The sequence below is a fragment of the Epinephelus lanceolatus genome, chromosome 17, assembly GCF_041903045.1.
Source record: "Epinephelus lanceolatus isolate andai-2023 chromosome 17, ASM4190304v1, whole genome shotgun sequence".
NCBI lineage: Eukaryota > Metazoa > Chordata > Actinopteri > Perciformes > Serranidae > Epinephelus > Epinephelus lanceolatus.
The window spans coordinates 2,525,308-2,542,761 of NC_135750.1; the positions used below are offsets into that span (position 1 = coordinate 2,525,308).

Sequence of the window (17,454 nt, forward strand, 5' to 3'; positions counted from 1 at the left end):
ATTATTTTAGGATAAGATTTTACAAAGGCACACACTGTACAATGTAACTTCAAGATTTAACAAAGCTAACTGTGTATTTCTCAGAAACAGAATGATTAACAAATACAGGCTTGCTGAAAAATCTTTATTACAACAAAGGAACAAGAAAAGTAAACTATTTGTGCAGGTATGTGTGAGAATGTCTTGCATCTTCAGCAGGTGAGGAAAGCCATCCCACTCCTCCAGTAGGCGCTCTGAGAGAGAAAGAAAGGTGGATGTGTTTTAAAATAGCATCCGCTCTCACTGAATTAGGTGTGTGAAGTTAAAGAAGACGTGTTCTGTTTGTGTCCTGCACCCAACTAGATGTGCACATTAGCCATCTTGTGTGTGTACATACTGTGTGTCTGTAGTTGTATCTTCTGATAGCCTCTCTGATGTGACAGGGCTGGATGGCTCCGCTGGGAGGCTCCACTGAAGCTGGGCAGCTCTGAAAAGTCATGTCATTAGAAAATGTGGTATGTCGACCAAAATCATGAAAAAATCATAGTATAGCATGTCGTCCGAAATGTGATGAAAACGTCATGGTATAGTATGTCGTCCAAAATGTGATGAAAACGTCATAGTTATAGTATGTCGCCCAAAATGTGATAAAAACGTCATGGTATAGTATGTTGTCCAAAATGTGATGAAAACGTCAGTATAGTATGTCGTCCAAAATGTGATGAAAACGTCATAGTTATAGTATGTCGCCCAAAATGTGATAAAAACGTCATAGTATAGTATGTCGTTAAAAATGTGATTAAAAACATCATAGTATAGTATGTCGTTAAAAATGTGATAAAAACGTCATAGTATAGTATATCGCCTAAAATGTGATAAAACATCATAGTATAGTATGTTGTCCAAAATGTGATAAAAACGTCATAGTATAGTATGTCGTTAAAAATGTGATAAAAATGTCATAGTATAGTATGTCGTTAAAAATGTGATAAAAATGTCATACTACAGTATGACGTTAAAAATGTGATAAAAACGTCAAAGTATAGTATGTCGTTAAAAATGTGATAAAAACGTCATAGTATAGTATGTCGCCTAAAATGTGATGAAAACGTCATAGCATAGTATGTCGTTAAAAATGTGATTAAAAAATGTCATAGTACAGTATGTCGTTAAAAATGTGATAAAAACGTCAAAGTATAGTATGTCGTTAAAAATGTGATAAAAATGTCATAGTATAGTAAGTCGCCTAAAATGTGATAAAAACGTCATAGTATAGTATGTCGTTAAAAATGTGATAAAAATGGCATAGTATAGCATGTCGTCCAAAATGTGATGAAAACGTCATAGTATAGTATGTCGTCCAAAATGTGATAAAAACGTCATAGTATAGTATATCGCCTAAAATGTGATAAAACATCATAGTATAGTATGTTGTCCAAAACGTGATAAAAATGTCACAGTATAGTATGTCGTCCAAAATGTGATAAAAATGTCATTGTATAGTATGTTGTCCAAAATGTGATAAAAACGTCATAGTATAGTATGTTGTCCAAAATGTGATAAAAATGTCATAGTATAGCATGTCGTCCAAAATGTGATAAAAACGTCATAGTATAGTATGCAGTCAAAAATGTGATAAAAACGTCATAGTATAGTATGCAGTCACAAATGTGATAAAAACGTCATAGTATAGCATGTCGTCCAAAATAGGATAAAAACGTCATAGTATAGTATGTCGTCCAAAATGTGATAAAAACGTCATAGCATAGCATGTCGTCCAAAATGTGATAAAAACGTCATAGTACAGTATGTCGTCCAAAATGTGATAAAAACGTCATAGTATAGTATGTCGTCCAAAACATAAAACGTCATAGTATAGTATGTCGCCCAAAATGTGATAAAACATCATAGTATAGTATGTCGTTAAAAATGTGATAAAAACGTCATAGTATGGTATGTCGCCTAAAATGTGATGAAAACGTCATAGTATAGTATGTCGTCCAAAATGTGATAAAAACGTCATAGTATAGTATGTCGTCCAAAATGTGATAAAAACGTCATAGTATAGTATATCGCCTAAAATGTGATAAAACATCATAGTATGGTATGTCGCCTAAAATGTGATGAAAACGTCATAGTATAGTATGTCGCCTAAAATGTGATGAAAACATCATAGTATAGTATGTCGCCTAAAATGTGATGAACACGTCATAGTATAGTACGTCGTCCAAAATGTGATAAAAACGTCATAGTATAGTATGTCGTCCAAAATGTGATAAAAATGTCATAGTATAGTATGTCGTCCAAAACATAATAAAAATATCATAGTATAGTATATCGTCAAAAATGTCACAATAATCATACACACACACACACACACACACACACACACACACACACACACCTTTTTGCGTTTCCTCTGTCTTGCCCGGCCGTCCAGACTGCCGTTACCCTGCAGGAGGGGTTTTGAGGAGTGTGAGGAGCCTGGAGTGGAAGGGGGAGTGGCTTCAGGTGAGTCTGGATCCTTCTTTACCTGGTGGAGAGAAAGATGGAGGACAGGTGTTATTGACTCACTTTTGACTGCTGTGGATTTAGTGATTGAAAACAACTGAATGTGATATCATTGCATCTGGGTGTGTGTGTGTGTGTGTGTGTGTGTACCTCAGTGGGTGTGTTGTAGTGGATATAGCTGGCAGAGATCACATGACTGATGGGATTTGATTTTGCAGTCATTTCCTGTTTTACCAACAGAGACAAATCCACGATCTGTAGAAGGAGAATGACAGAAAGATTTTATAACACTGAAAACGTTTTTAAAGACACACAAATTAAGTATGTCGAGACATTAAAGGTTCAGTGTGTCAGATTTAGAGGGATTTAGTGGCATCTAGTGGTGAGGAGTGCACACTGCAACCAGCTGAAACTCTTCTGGGTAGAACTCCTCAGTGTGTATTGTTCAGATGGATTTTACTGGGAGACAAATTATCTTTAGAGGTCTCTCCCTCTCCCAGACATTAATTATATTATATTCCATTTCCCTAAATCCTACACACTGGATCTTTATCAGGATATCTGTGACATCATGATGCAACATGTTACCTGGGCAACGGTCTCATAGGCCAGGTACGACAGGATCTCCATGGAGATGCTGTTTGGTTTCAGCTCCAAACTGCTGCAGTCGAGCCAGTCCCGAAACTTTGATGCTTTCTTAGCTGGATAACACACACACACACACACACACACATATTATTTATTGTTAATATTATTATTTGCTTATATCGAAATCCTGAAACTGGGATTATTACAGAGACATAATTAATTCCAATCTTACCAAAGCTGAGCTGTCGACTCTCACAGAACTCAGAGTACTGAGCCTGGTCCATGGTTCGAGTCTGACGCTCTAAACGCTGACCACACAGACACACACACACACACACACACACACATTAAGAATGAATATCATCATCAGTCTTAAATATGAGTTAAATTTACTGTCGTCTACAGTCAAATCAGTGTCGCCAGTGTGTCATGAACATTACAGATGCTGCAAACGTCGTGACGACTGCTGACCTCCAACCGCTCCTGTTTGACAGGGTCCACTTCCTGCCGCTCAGCCAATGACAAAAGCTCGCCAGTCTGATCCATCCACACCAGGAAATCCTGAGCTAATCGCTGCCTCCGCTGGTTACTGCCGCCGACGCCACCGGCAGCACCTGACCTGTCTGCAAACATGTGACGAAGACATAAAATAAAACAAAAACCAAGTCTCTGTTTCATGATTACATTTTGATAAATCCACTTTTAAAATGTTGTGGATGTGATGATGTGTGTGTGTGAGCGAGCATGTACCGATTTCCTGCTGCGGTTCTTCGTCCTCCAGAGTTTTGAGTAGTTTGGATTTATAATCTCTGAACTGGAGATACTTTAACAACCTCGCCACCTTCCTCTGCTCAGACATGGAGGCAGACAGGAGAAGAGAGGGAGTAAAGAGGAGAAAAACAACGTGAGATGAATTAAAATTAAAAGTATTAACCTTTATTCTACAGCTGCTTTCCTCCCGTGTTTCTGTACATGTGTGTTTTTCCTTTTATTTTTATTATAAACCTATTTTATCAAGAACAAATCAAAATGTTTAGGTAGCTGAAATATTGTACTGTAAACTGAGTTTCTTTCAATAAAACTAATTTTTACGAACAATTTTTTCTTTCCGTGTGCGTTTACCTTGTCCCTCCTCATCAGGAACAGGATGTCCTCAGCTGAAATGACCCTCGACCCACGGAGAGCTGCGCCCTCGCAGGCCTGATGCAGCTGATAAATAAGTGATCAGTTAGATGTGCATCATAGAGCAGAAGTTATATCCATTTTCATAGCAGAATATTTCTAGTTATTTTAAGTTATTGCTATAGTTACTTGGTAACGTAAGTAAAAGATCAGGTTGCTTTGTGTAACTAGCCTTAAGATTTTCCTTAAAGTCTGAGTGCAGGTTTCCTCAGAATAAAATCAGTTGCACAAAACACCTTTAAGTCTTCTCCTTAAGGTTTCCTTAAAATGTTCAGTAAGGTATTTATGGTTTTCTCCTTGTCTTGGTTTTATACTTAAGGAATCTTTAGACCATTGTACAAAAGACCTTAGCGACCAAAGGTAAAATATAAAACCCAACTCTATCTTAACTGCAACATCACCAAGTTTATGGTGAATGAAAAAAACTAACACACCCTGAGAACAGTGTTCTGCGTCCAGGAGAACCTGATGGATACACTTCTGATTTTACACTTTAGATTTGACTGATTTAATTTTGTTTTCTGTTTTCTGGTATTTAGGGATCAGATTAACTTTGCAGTTTGTGCTTTCTATGATTGTGTTCCGCCAGAAGTTTCATCTTTCCTCCTCTGACCAGGCTGGTTTTCTTGTCTTCTTTTCTTCTGCAATTTTTTCCCTATCTTTAACTATAACTGTAAAACAACTTAGTGAGACGATAACAGGCATCGCAAGCATCAGTCCAAGCAAACAAACAATTTCAATGGAAACTTTTACTGCTGTAAAATCTCTTTCAACACAGTAAGCGAGTTAATGGTTCTCCTAAACTAAGAAAACATTTTAAGGGATTCTGTGCAACTGTGGAAGTCCTTAAGCTAGGGAGAAATTAAGCCTTAAGAGTCATACTTTAGGACAAAAACCAGTTGCACAAAGCACCGTAGGTTTGCTCCTTAAGTGTGACACATAAGGCATATTTTTCCTTAGCTAAGGAGATTACTTAAGGGTGTTGCACAGAATCTCTTAAAAAGTTTCCTAAGTCAAGGGAAAGACGTTCAGTCATTTACTGCACTGGAAGAGATTTTACAGCAATAAAACTCTGCTGTTTCCATGGAGACCATTTGTTTGCTTGAACGTGTGCTTGTGATAGGCTGCCTGTCATCGTAGCTAAGTATCGTGTCACAGTCGGCCTGATAGTAAAAAAAATGGCAGAAGATAAGAAGAAACGAAAACCAAACAGGTCGGAGGAGGAAACAATCAGACTTCCAGAGGAATTCAATAAAAGAAAGAACAAACTGAAAAGTGAATCTGATCTGAAAATAACAGCAAACATGAAGCAACGAACGTGGAAGGAAACTGCAATGTTTAGACGGGAACAGTGTTCAACAGACGGGTGAGGGCGTTTGAAACCCGGTGACTGACATGGCACACCGTTGACTTGTGTATATAAAACACCTTGCCAATAACTGATTGGAAAGATCAGGGTGCATAAAACTGCAGAGCAATTATTCCCTGTAACGAGGCTGGAAGAGCACAGCTTTGGAAAGTTGAGAGCTCCAACTCCAGATGTTCGGACAAATCATAAATTGACTTCCTGTCAAATTTATAGTGCAACATCAATCACCCATCATTCAGGGTGTCCATCAGGTTCTCCCGGTCGCAGGACTCTTCTCAGGACGCCTTCATTTTCCTCTTTGATCACCATAAACTCACACATGTTGCCGTGAACACGCAGTCAGAGGTACCTTGTGTTTTTGTCCTTACTTTGGTTGCTAAGGTCCTCTATTAGTTTACTGAACTTTAAGCAATTTCTTAAGTATAAGGCCAAGATAAGAAGGAAAACTTAAGGAAACCTTGAGGAGGAGACTTAAGGTGCTTTGTGCAACCGGCCCTGTTGTGTCTGTGTACAGCTGAATCTGTATGTAACAGATTTACCATAGTTATGAGCTGTGTGTGCACGATGTCCTCCACCAGAGCTGCCGTCTCGTGCAGCGGCCTGCGAACGTCTCCCAGAGCAAACCTGACAACACACACACACACACACACACACACACACACACACACACACACACACATACACACATGCAGATTGTTATTCTCAGTGTCTGACAGCTTATGGAAGGGATCCCTACAGAGATAGAGCTGTTTGATAAAGACAAAAGATCCTTATTGTTTAAGAGCATCCCTGAAGAAGCCATCACCAAACACACCAGACTCCATTTAATTAGTTAATTTCTGCTCAAACAAAAAGGATCTTACTCTCTAACACAAAGCTCTATCTCTGTGGGGATCCTTTCATAACGCTGTCGGACACTTACAATAACAATCTGAGCCTGTCAGTGACAAAACATGTGCAACTTAAAACAGAATAAAAAATAACGACAGAATTAAAGTCACTGTGACACATCAAATCTCATGAGACAAAATAACAAATATGTTGCTGTCCAAATAAACACAGAGCTTGTGAATGTATATGTACATGTCTGTCTATCTCTTTCTCTACCTGCCTCGTCCTCCGACCCTCACACACACACACACACACACACACACACACACACACACACACACTGGTGTCAACAGGCCACAATCTGGTCAAACCTCAATTTGCATCCAGAAAAGCCACTTCCACGACGGCAGTCCGACCTAAACCCACATCCTGAAGCTCTTTCCTTCTCTCATTTCTCCTCTTTCTCTCTGTCTCTCCATCTGTTCAAACGACACACAGCCCCCCTCGTGGTCTCGCCGCTCCCCCTGCTTATCTGCGCTGCGATTGGCTGTTTGCAGCCATCAGTCACACAGGTGAGTACAGCTTTGGTTTGAGGTTGTGGGCAGGTTGGCCTCAGGTTCGGAGGTTGGCTTCAGGCTGAGCGTTGGTTTTAGGTTTTGGGGTTTAGTTTGGTTTCAGCCTCTCTGACCACCAACACGTCTCTCTGCAGCCCACACACACACATCACAAGGTGAGTACCCCAAACACACACACACACACAAACGCACGCTAATGAGAGGCCGCATCACAGGTGGCTGGTTTTTAAAAACCCACAGACAGATCGAGTTTGTGACAGAAGAACAGTTACTTGTTTCTTTTCTTTCCTGTGCAGATAAAAAGGTGTAAATGTAGTGAAGATGAAAATATAAGTGTGAATACGTGTGAATTATCTGCTTTGTCATTTTTCTACTTTTTTATCGTCTACTCATAATCTCAGAAGATTCATTTCAAAGTGACTCTATCTTGTGATAAAAAAGTACTTTATTTTTTGTTAAAGCTTTACAATATTTCAGTGTTTCCTCTGCTGCAAAGCAGAACACTATTATTAATTCATCTGATAATTATTTCCTTGATAAATTGTTTGCTCTATAAAATGCAAAAGAAAAAGGTGAATAATACATCACAGTTCATAAAGCTCAAGGCGACATCTTCTGTGTCAAAGATATTCAGTTTAATTTAAAGAAAAACTGCAAATTATCTTAATTAAGAAGCTGGAGCTGATTCATTTTTTGATTCATTTTGTGTCGATCGACTCACGGATTAATGGAAAAATCAATTCGGCTCTACTAAAAAAAATCTTCAGGTCAGTTAGTTGCCAACGTCACTTCACTGTTTCATCGTTGGTATTGTAGTAGAGTAGCTGTAGGCACAGAAAATTCAGTCTGACGTCAACAACAGATTTAATCCTGTTTGAAAAGTTTACTGAAAAAATTAAAATTACATTAAGTCACACTGTGTGCTCCTGTGCCTAACACACCTCTCTGTACAAAATAATGTGAGCATCGTTATTATTAACATATTTTCATTTTAGTCTTTAGTCTTACATTTTCATACATCACCTTATTTCATATAATGTCTGGATATGAACTTCATATGATATTTAAATGAACATATTATAGTCCCATTGTGGCTCTTACAGGTATCTATCTTTATTGTTGAAGGTTTTTTTAGTATTTCTAACAGTGCCTGACTCTGTTGCCTAAACGCGGCATTGTTTTAAATCTGGGTTCAACCATGTAAAGCACTTTGTACCTTTGTTTCAAAAAGTGCCTCATAAATTAGGTTTCTTATTATAACAATTATTATTACTACAAAGACAGTTTAGGCAAAATGTGGATATTCATGTCAGACAGACTTGATGTTAATGGACTTCATTGTGTACTTGCTGTATTTATTTTTATCATATTCAACAACAACTTTATTTAACCAGAAAAAAAACTCAAGATTAAAAATCTCTGTTTTAAGAGTGTCCTGGTCGAGACAGGCAGCAACATAAAGTCACAGACAGACTACATAAAAATACAAAATGAAAACATACAGCTCTAAAACAAGCAACATAAAACACATAATTTCTTCTTTGTGGTAATCTCATTATGTTCATATATGCTATAAGAGAATCATCACAACCAGTGAGGGCAACTTTAAGTCCTTCTGCAGAAGAGTCCACTGATAAGAAGCTGCAGACATAAATACTCGGTACGTTCCTTCGGTACAGACAATAAAAACAACAGACAGCAGAGCCTTTTTATTTACTTTAGCTTCATTTACAAATGCTGCGAGTGTGTGACATGATGTATTAAAATGAAGTGTCGCGGGCTGGTTTAAGACGTTTGTGTCTCTGTTTTATTTCCTGGAGGCAGTTTGGTTTTTGTTGAGTATCGTGAGCTGAAACTTTCTGTCGTCTGTTCAACAGGTTTCTATGGCTTCAAACAGTCTGTTCAGCAGCAGCAGCAGCCCCATGCTGTACTGGGGTGAGTCTGTGTGTGTGTGTGTGTGTGTGTGTGTGTGTGTGTGTGTACTGTGTGCGTCTTACATCATGCTCTGCAGCTCTGGGATGAAACTGGTCCTGGAGGCTGGACGGTCTTTTGAACTGGAGGCTGCAGAGCCTGCCATGGGACTGCTCATAACCACAGCCGCCTGATGACATGAAAACAAACAGATAAATAAAACTGCATTAAAACTAAAAAATCAAAAGTAAATGAAGAAGCTCAATATCACATCACATGAATATATTCTGCACTCTGAGACTGATCGTACAGGATCTGCTGCTGTAGATTAAACTGAAGAAGTTCACACAAACATCTACTGCAGTAATATTCAACATTAATGCAGCAAAACATTTTACTGCAGAATCAATGCTTCTGATACTTTGAGCACATTTTTCTGATAATACTTGCAGACTTTTATTTAGGTAAGTTTTTGAGGTTTTTAATGAAAGAACTTTTCACTGCAGTGGAGTATTTTAAACATGAGCAAAAAAATAGTAAAAAAAAATAAATAAATACAAGAAACTTACCTGAAAAAAAAATAGCAACAAAACAAAAGTATATATATAAAAAAATAGAAATAGAAATAATAAACTATGACCTAAAAAATAATAAAATAATAATTGCATTAAATTAAATAATAAAATAATAAATTAAAATGATAAAAAAATCTGTAACAAATTTTTCTGAGCCTTTTTTTTTTTTTTTTTTTTTTACAATTTTCTAAATCTAATAATTTCTTGCATTTTGCAGGACATTTCTTCTCATTGCCCTTTTTTCCGTGTTTTCAAAAGAAATCAAATCAATTTGCTCCACGTAAAAACAAATGTTTGTGAAGGACATCTAAACGCAGCACAAGAAAAACTGAAGTCGATCCAGGTTTCAAAAGGTTCAGCAAATATCTCAGACATGAGGCCTGTGGCTGAATATTCATTCAGGTTTAAATAAACAACTTGATCATGTTTCCTGATCTTTGCTCAGCAACAGTTTTGTGTGAAAGGAATTAGAGGCCCGTCCCAAATGTAGGCCTGGTGAGTTCACTGATTTAAGCAAATAATAGCCAGGGCTGCTAATTGAAGCTTTACAGTATATACAGTGCAGGCCAAAAGTTTGGACACACCTTCTCATTCAATGCATTTTCTTTATTTTCATGACTATTTACATTGTAGATTCTCACTGAAGGCATCAAAACTATGAATGAACACATGTGGAGTTATGTACTTAACAAAAAAAGGTGAAATAACTGAAAACATGTTTTATATTCTAGTTTCTTCAAAATAGCCACCCTTTGCTCTGATTACTGCTTTGCACACTCTTGGCATTCTCTCCATGAGCTTCAAGAGGTAGTCACCTGAAATGGTTTCCACTTCACAGGTGTGCCTTATCAGGGTTAATTAGTGGAATTTCTTGCTTTATCAATGGGGTTGGGACCATCAGTTGTGTTGTGCAGAAGTCAGGTTAATACACAGCCGACAGCCCTATTGGACAACTGTTAAAATTCATATTATGGCAAGAACCAATCAGCTAACTAAAGAAAAACCAGTGGCCATCATTACTTTAAGAAATGAAGGTCAGTCAGTCCGGAAAATTGCAAAAACTTTAAATGTGTCCCCAAGTGGAGTCGCAAAAACCATCAAGCGCTACAACCAAACTGGCACACATGAGGACCGACCCAGGAAAGGAAGACCAAGAGTCACCTCTGCTTCTGAGGATAAGTTCATCCGAGTCACCAGCCTCAGAAATCGCAAGTTAACAGCAGCTCAGATCAGAGACCAGATGAATGCCACACAGAGTTCTAGCAGCAGACCCATCTCTAGAACAACTGTTAAGAGGAGACTGCGCCAATCAGGCCTTCATGGTCAAATAGCTGCTAGGAAACCACTGCTAAGGAGAGGCAACAAGCAGAAGAGATTTGTTTGGGCCAAGAAACACAAGGAATGGACATTAGACCAGTGGAAATCTGTGCTTTGGTCTGATGAGTCCAAATTTGAGATCTTTGGTTCCAACCGCCGTGTCTTTGTGAGACGCAGAAAAGGTGAACGGATGGATTCCACATGCCTGGTTCCCACTGTGAAGCATGGAGGAGGAGGTGTGATGGTGTGGGGGTGTTTTGCTGGTGACACTGTTGGGGATTTATTCAAAATTGAAGGCACACTGAACCAGCATGGCTACCACAGCATCCTGCAGCGACATGCCATCCCATCCGGTTTGCGTTTAGTTGGACGATCATTTATTTTTCAACAGGACAATGACCCCAAACACACCTCCAGGCTGTGTAAGGGCTATTTGACCAAGAAGGAGAGTGATGGAGTGCTGCGGCAGATGACCTGGCCTCCACAGTCACCAGACCTGAACCCAATCCAGATGGTTTGGGGTGAGCTGGACCGCAGAGTGAAGGCAAAGGGGCCAACAAGTGCTAAACACCTCTGGGAACTCCTTCAAGACTGTTGGAAAACCATTTCAGGTGACTACCTCTTGAAGCTCATGGAGAGAATGCCAAGAGTGTGCAAAGCAGTAATCAGAGCAAAGGGTGGCTATTTTGAAGAAACTAGAATATAAAACATGTTTTCAGTTATTTCACCTTTTTTTGTTAAGTACATAACTCCACATGTGTTCATTCATAGTTTTGATGCCTTCAGTGAGAATCTACAATGTAAATAGTCATGAAAATAAAGAAAACGCATTGAATGAGAAGGTGTGTCCAAACTTTTGGCCTGTACTGTACGTTATATCGGCCTATTGCCAACCCAAAGTTCCTCAACACATTTCACATGCACTCTGGTGTTCACACTTCAGTTTAGGGCCCGACCGATATGGATTTTTTGGGGCCAATGCCGATTCCGATATTATGGAATAAAAAAATCTGATATATCGGCTGATTAAATTTTATGTTTTTCAATTTAAAAAAACCCAAAATACCTGCTTTTGATGGCTTAAATATAGTTCAAACACTCGTTACAAAGATATAAATTGAAGGAAGAACATTTTACTATTTCAGATACTTTTATTATCAGAAATTGTGTGGAACAAGCAGCATATGAACAATCTGAACACAATTTTGAACAAAATTCACTCTGCCGTTGGGTCACTGGGGTGACTGTGGAGCGTGACATGAAAGGAGTCAGACGCCCTCTGCTGGATTAGTAACACAAGGACATTATTTCTAAGTAAGTTAACATCGGTGTCAATTATTATTCTCTGTCGATTACTCTCTAATAATCGGCCGATAAACCGGTCAGGCCCTACTTCAGTTGTATATGTGTTCATCATCTTGTGTTTAAATATTGTTTTTAAATGTAAATTTGATTTCCGTTTCTAAACCACTCCATAAATTGACTCTACATTCTGAAACAAATCTTTGTTCTACATTTGTTTAATTAACATTACCTGGTTACAGTCTGGTAACAGACGATGTGAACACACCTGAGGGTCACAGTGACGTGTTCAGGGCTCTTATCGTCCCTTTGTCATTTTCTGACCATTTATTATTGAACTCAAATGTTATATGTGGTCATATGTTTCATTTAGCGGAGCAATGTTTGTGTCACTGACATTAATGTAATTAACGGCTCAGAACACCTGGACGGCGGAGTGATACATGCAGAGTTAAAAGTCCTAGTGCTGTGTAACACGGAGCACCTCCTGTCCAATCAAACTGCTCGGTCGGAACTACCTGTTGTGTGATAGTACTTTACTTGTAGTGGAGTATTGTCACAGTGTGGTATCAGTACTTTAACTTCAGTAAAGTAACTGAATACTTCTTCCACCGCTGGTTTATCCAGGTGTACCTGATAAACTCACAGGTGTCGTATAGTCCGTACTGTACTGTTACGCTCCGCCATTTTTAGATAATTGACCCCAAAACAGAGTCAGTCTGAGCCAAAGGCCTAAAATAACAAGATAGCAGAACAGACCTGAGTCAAATGACCACACACACACACACACACACACACACACACACACACACACACACACACACACACACACACACACACACAGAGGGGACAGGTGGTGTGACCGCACTAACTTCCCCTCCGGCAGTGAAATCTGAATGATAATATAGTTCCCTCCTATTCAAACACTGCGGTCAATCACACACAAAGCTCACAAGATGAAAGAGACACACAGACAGGAGGAAGAGGAGGAGGAGGAGGAAGAGGAGGAGAGAACAGTCTAAAATAGATTAAAATAAGCACCTGATTCGCTCCACAAAACGCTGCTGCAGCTCCTGTGGACGTTTACCGAGTTGTTTTGGCGCGGTTTGATGACGTCACAATATAAGAAAGCGTGGGAATTTGGTAGTTGTAGTTTTCTGTGCTTTCTGGTTTAAAACGCCCTGAAACGTCTCACCCACGGTTATTAAACAGCAGAAAGGGAAATTATCATGTTATCACTGATGAAAAAAGTAAATAAATAATATCATTTATTATATTATATTATATTATAAATAAAATAATATAAAATAATATAATGTAATATATATACATATTACATTATATTATGTATAATAATAAATATATATATATATATACACACAAACACATATATATTTTACATGATATTATATTATATCATATATAAACTATGATTGAAGTCACACATCGAACATATTAAACTGAAATGATCTAAATCTATTGCTGCTCTTGATGAAACAAGGGAGCTGTTGAACAAGAAATGTTTTGGAATTGCTTATAAAACAAATATAGACCTTATAATTAAACGTCTACCTTTTTGAGTTGTGAACAAAAGCCTTCACATCTGTGTCGGGGGATGCAGGTTAATATTTATTCATTTGTAACCCGCAGTAAAAACATGAACTTTTATTCTGATAAAAATAAAGACATCTACACATTAAACTGGTGCAGAAAAATTCACCAGTTTGAAGGAAATTAAGTGTTGGATGTTTCGTGGGAGATCCCCTGTTGTATATGTTCCCCCCTCCATGCAATGCTAAAACAAAACTTACCCCTTTATAGCCATTAACACAAGGCATGAATGCAGGTACAGACTCTGTCACCACAGTAATTTGGATTTCAGCAAATTTGAATTTGGTGAATTTATTCAACAAACAAACAAAGGTAAAAAGACAAAATCTTTCCGTCTCTCTGTTGCTCCCTCTCAGAGCCTGTGGCGAAGTGTCGGCCAACACCGTCTCCCGCCAACCGTCAACTGGACGATCAGGAGGTGAGGTCGCTCCACCAGCGCAGCACGGCGCCACCCAGAGGCCTGGTGCAGACAGACAGCCCCAACTTCCTGTGCAGCAGCCTGCCGCAGCACTGGAGGTGTAACAAGACCCTGCCGAGAGCCTTCACGGTCAGTAGTGATCTGTCTGTCTGTCTGTCTGTCTGGTAATAAAGTTAAAGGTCATCACATGTCATGGGGACACTCGCTCAGCTGACCATATTCTCGTCACATGGACTTTCCACGTCCACATGTGACGTCCAAGTTGATGTTCTGGGACGCCGTGTCAACTTCAGCCTGTTACATGCATTGTCTGTTTTCAAAATACACTTCTGTTTTCACAGGAAATGTACAGTTTGCATACAGTCTCTTTCAAAATAAAACACTACATTGGTACAACACTGCCAACTGATGTTTTTTTCCACGTGGTTGCGTTTAAGACAAAAGAACAGTGTTTGGCTTTATACTCTTGTGGACCCATCCACCACCTCTCCTGCCCGCCCTACTTGGACTTTCGCCACCTCAACTTTTGTTGTCGCCCTGCCAAATTCCCCCTGACACCGCCGGGCACCGTTAAACAACATCGTGTATCATGCTGATGTGAAACGACAGCTCTTTTTATCAGTGTCTGACGCCAGAAGTCTCTGACCAAGCGCCAGTTCTCGACGCCCTCAGACTGACACCAGGTCGCTGAGACTCTGTACGATTCCCTTCTGCTCTCTCAATCCTCCAGGTGGTTGCCGTGGGCAACGACGTGCCAGACGGTGTGGTGGTCACGGTGATGGCCGGCAATGACGACAACTGCAGCGCCGAGCTTCGCAACGCCACAACGACCATGAAGCAAGGCTACGCCCACTTCAACGACCTCCGCTTCATAGGTCGCAGCGGCAGAGGTAGACGGACACAAGTCAAGTCTCTATTTGATCGTGTGATGATAAGATTATACGGCAGCTAGGTGCATAACTAGTACCTAGTGTGCATTAGGGCCCATCTTAATAGCGTGCACTGGGGCCCGTTGTAACGACCTTACGCCACCGGCTCTATTCTTTGACCGTTGATTCAGCTCCTCCCTAAAAACCATATCTGGTGAGGGGCTGAGGACAGACGATGTGTTTGAGAGATGGAAAAACTGATTTAAGACAAGCCCTAATAGTTTTCCTGTACACGTGTTTTTTTTTCCTAGGTAAGAGTTTCACACTCTCCATCAACGTGCTGACCTCGCCGCCTCAGATCGCCACCTTACACAGAGCCATCAAGGTCACCGTGGACGGACAGCGGCTGCCAAGACGTCAGTGCACACAGGAGAAAATAATATGAAGGGTTCATACAAAGATTTCAGTGAGAGTTACTCTGCTCTGTGTCTCTCTGGACAGGACAGAGACAGAAGGAGGTGAAGTCAGGAGTGTTCAGGTCGTCCTGCAGCAGCTCTGCATCCTCAGGTCGTTTATTTAAATCCTCAGTTATTAATTAAAATGATAACTTGTCGTAAAGACGGGGCCATGACTGATATTACCACTGAACAAACTCCATCAGCTGAAGAAGACCATGTGATGCAGTCAAAAGTTCTGGACCTTGAATTAATTCTTTTATGTCCTGTATCATCTCCCGTCTCTCTGCAGACTGTCGATCCTTCACCACCTCTCTGTGGACCAATGAGCCGCCGTTCCTGGGTCAGGTGACCTCTCTGACCTCCTCCTTCACCCCAGGTCCCAGAATGCACCACCTGCCTCCTCTCTCCTACTCCACCCAGCCGACACCGTACAGCTCCTACCTGTCCTCTCCTCCTCCTCCCCCTCCACTGAGCCACAATGGTCCCTTCCAAGCAGGCAGCTTCTACTACGGACCAAACCAACCGCTCCAAAACATGGGGGAGGACCGCAATGTCGTCACAGCGCTGACCAATTATATTGAAGGGGCGTGTCTTTCTATAAGAGGGGAGGAGCCTTACTGGAGGCCTTATTGATGACTGGATGTTTTATACATCATCTGAAAATAAAATATTTTACGTGTTTTGGGAATTTTTTTACTTTGTTTTCGGCTCTGAAACCCACCTGTGAAAATACACCTTTACACTTTAACTTTGTTTGCAGTGATTATGATGCTCTTATTTATTACTTTGTCATGAAAACGTGTATTTATTAGAGTTTTATTTGTTGTATTTATCTAGGCTACTATACCAACCCTATCTTTTGTCATTTGATTTGATATATTTATTTTATTTTATTCTATTTTATTTTAATTTATTTATATATTAATTTTAAATACTACAGCCCTACCACTGCATTTGTGCTAATTCTTGCCAGCCATATCTTTTGATATTCATTATTTCCGCATTCCCAGGAATAAAAGTCGAGTAAAGAAATACTAAATCCATTTATTATAATGTTTTGTTGCATGAACACACTGAAAATATTTTATTTTAAATATAATTTCTTAATAATGTTAATATTGAAAAAATTAAAAAAAAAATCCAAAACTTTCCTTTTTTATGCCTTTATTCTTAATACACAGTCCCCTTATTTTTATTTTTTAATTAATTATTCATGTCTTATAATAATTATCTTATTTTGTTTTATTGTTATAATTATAATTATTATTACTATTACATAAATGTATAAATATTCTGCACACATTTATTTAATTTGTTTTGCCTACAATGGATCAATTTAAAAGTATGTACTCTAATGTAGTAGTTAAGTTTAATAATGAGATGTATTGAAGGAGAAAATGTTTTAATAATTAATAAAATAAAAGGTTTTAAAACCTTTAAAGTTCACTGAGTTTAACCTGTCTGCTGCTGGTTTCTGCTGTAATGTCGCCCTCTGGTGGACTTTAGTAGGAACTACAAGCAGAGCTGCGACACTAATACGCACATTAAAACATGTTTACAGATTTATTTCCTTCTAATTTAATTAGTTCAATTTAAATGTATTTATCTGGGCTGCTAGACCAACCCAACCCGTTATATATTTATGTTCAAATACTAAATCCTTTTTATTTTATTTTATTATCTTAATGTTTCATTTTAAATTCCAAATATCTATTGTATTTCTTGCCAGCTATATCTTTTAATATTCATAACTATGTTTTCATCAGTGTAAAGTCACCAGAGACTAAAAATTGTGTTTTCGTTACCTTTGAAGGAGTCATTTATAAAGAGTGGGTCCTCGCTTGCAGAGTCCGCCATGTTGTTCTACAGATGCCCAGTATGGACAAACCAAACACTGGCTCTGGATAGGGCCATTCATGTTTCTGTGTAGGCCAACATAGTTCATACACAGGAGAAAT

General features: G+C 39.0%; 2 protein-coding genes across 3 annotated transcripts; one reads left to right on the forward strand and one right to left on the reverse strand.

Annotated features, from left to right (window-relative positions):
- Positions 1-112: 112 nt before the first annotated feature.
- supt3h (SPT3 homolog, SAGA and STAGA complex component) lies at positions 113-17,414 on the reverse strand. Of its 2 annotated transcripts, none has more exons than XM_033613018.2 (12): positions 17,302-17,414; positions 9,033-9,136; positions 6,169-6,253; positions 4,201-4,287; positions 3,829-3,925; positions 3,550-3,701; positions 3,311-3,386; positions 3,079-3,191; positions 2,641-2,745; positions 2,384-2,512; positions 377-466; positions 113-233 (listed from the first exon to the last, which is right to left on the reverse strand). In XM_033613018.2, exons 1-12 carry the CDS (start codon positions 17,314-17,316, stop codon positions 192-194), a joined length of 1,095 nt encoding a protein of 364 aa, XP_033468909.1. In that variant the 5' UTR covers positions 17,317-17,414; the 3' UTR covers positions 113-191. The 2 variants fall into 2 exon arrangements, with proteins under 2 accessions (XP_033468909.1, XP_033468910.1); XM_033613019.2 differs by lacking the exon at positions 17,302-17,414 and adding an exon at positions 13,182-13,285.
- Positions 13,977-16,129, forward strand: runx2a (RUNX family transcription factor 2a). The gene is made up of 6 exons (XM_078160876.1): positions 13,977-13,986; positions 14,108-14,298; positions 14,900-15,059; positions 15,350-15,454; positions 15,540-15,605; positions 15,786-16,129. Exons 1-6 carry the CDS (start codon positions 13,977-13,979, stop codon positions 16,127-16,129), a joined length of 876 nt encoding a protein of 291 aa, XP_078017002.1.
- Positions 17,415-17,454: the final 40 nt, after the last annotated feature.

Excerpts from the sequence above, each read along its gene's own strand:
- supt3h (XM_033613018.2), bottom strand. Across the intron at positions 3,387-3,549 it reads TCAAACAGGAGCGGTTGGAG|CGTTTAGAGCGTCAGACTCG; the intron begins GTCAGCAGTCGT and ends CTGTGTGGTCAG. Across the intron at positions 2,513-2,640 it reads ACTACAACACACCCACTGAG|GTAAAGAAGGATCCAGACTC; the intron begins GTACACACACAC and ends TCTCTCCACCAG.
- runx2a (XM_078160876.1), top strand. Across the intron at positions 15,060-15,349 it reads CATAGGTCGCAGCGGCAGAG|GTAAGAGTTTCACACTCTCC; the intron begins GTAGACGGACAC and ends TTTTTTTCCTAG. Across the intron at positions 15,455-15,539 it reads CGGACAGCGGCTGCCAAGAC|GACAGAGACAGAAGGAGGTG; the intron begins GTCAGTGCACAC and ends CTCTCTGGACAG.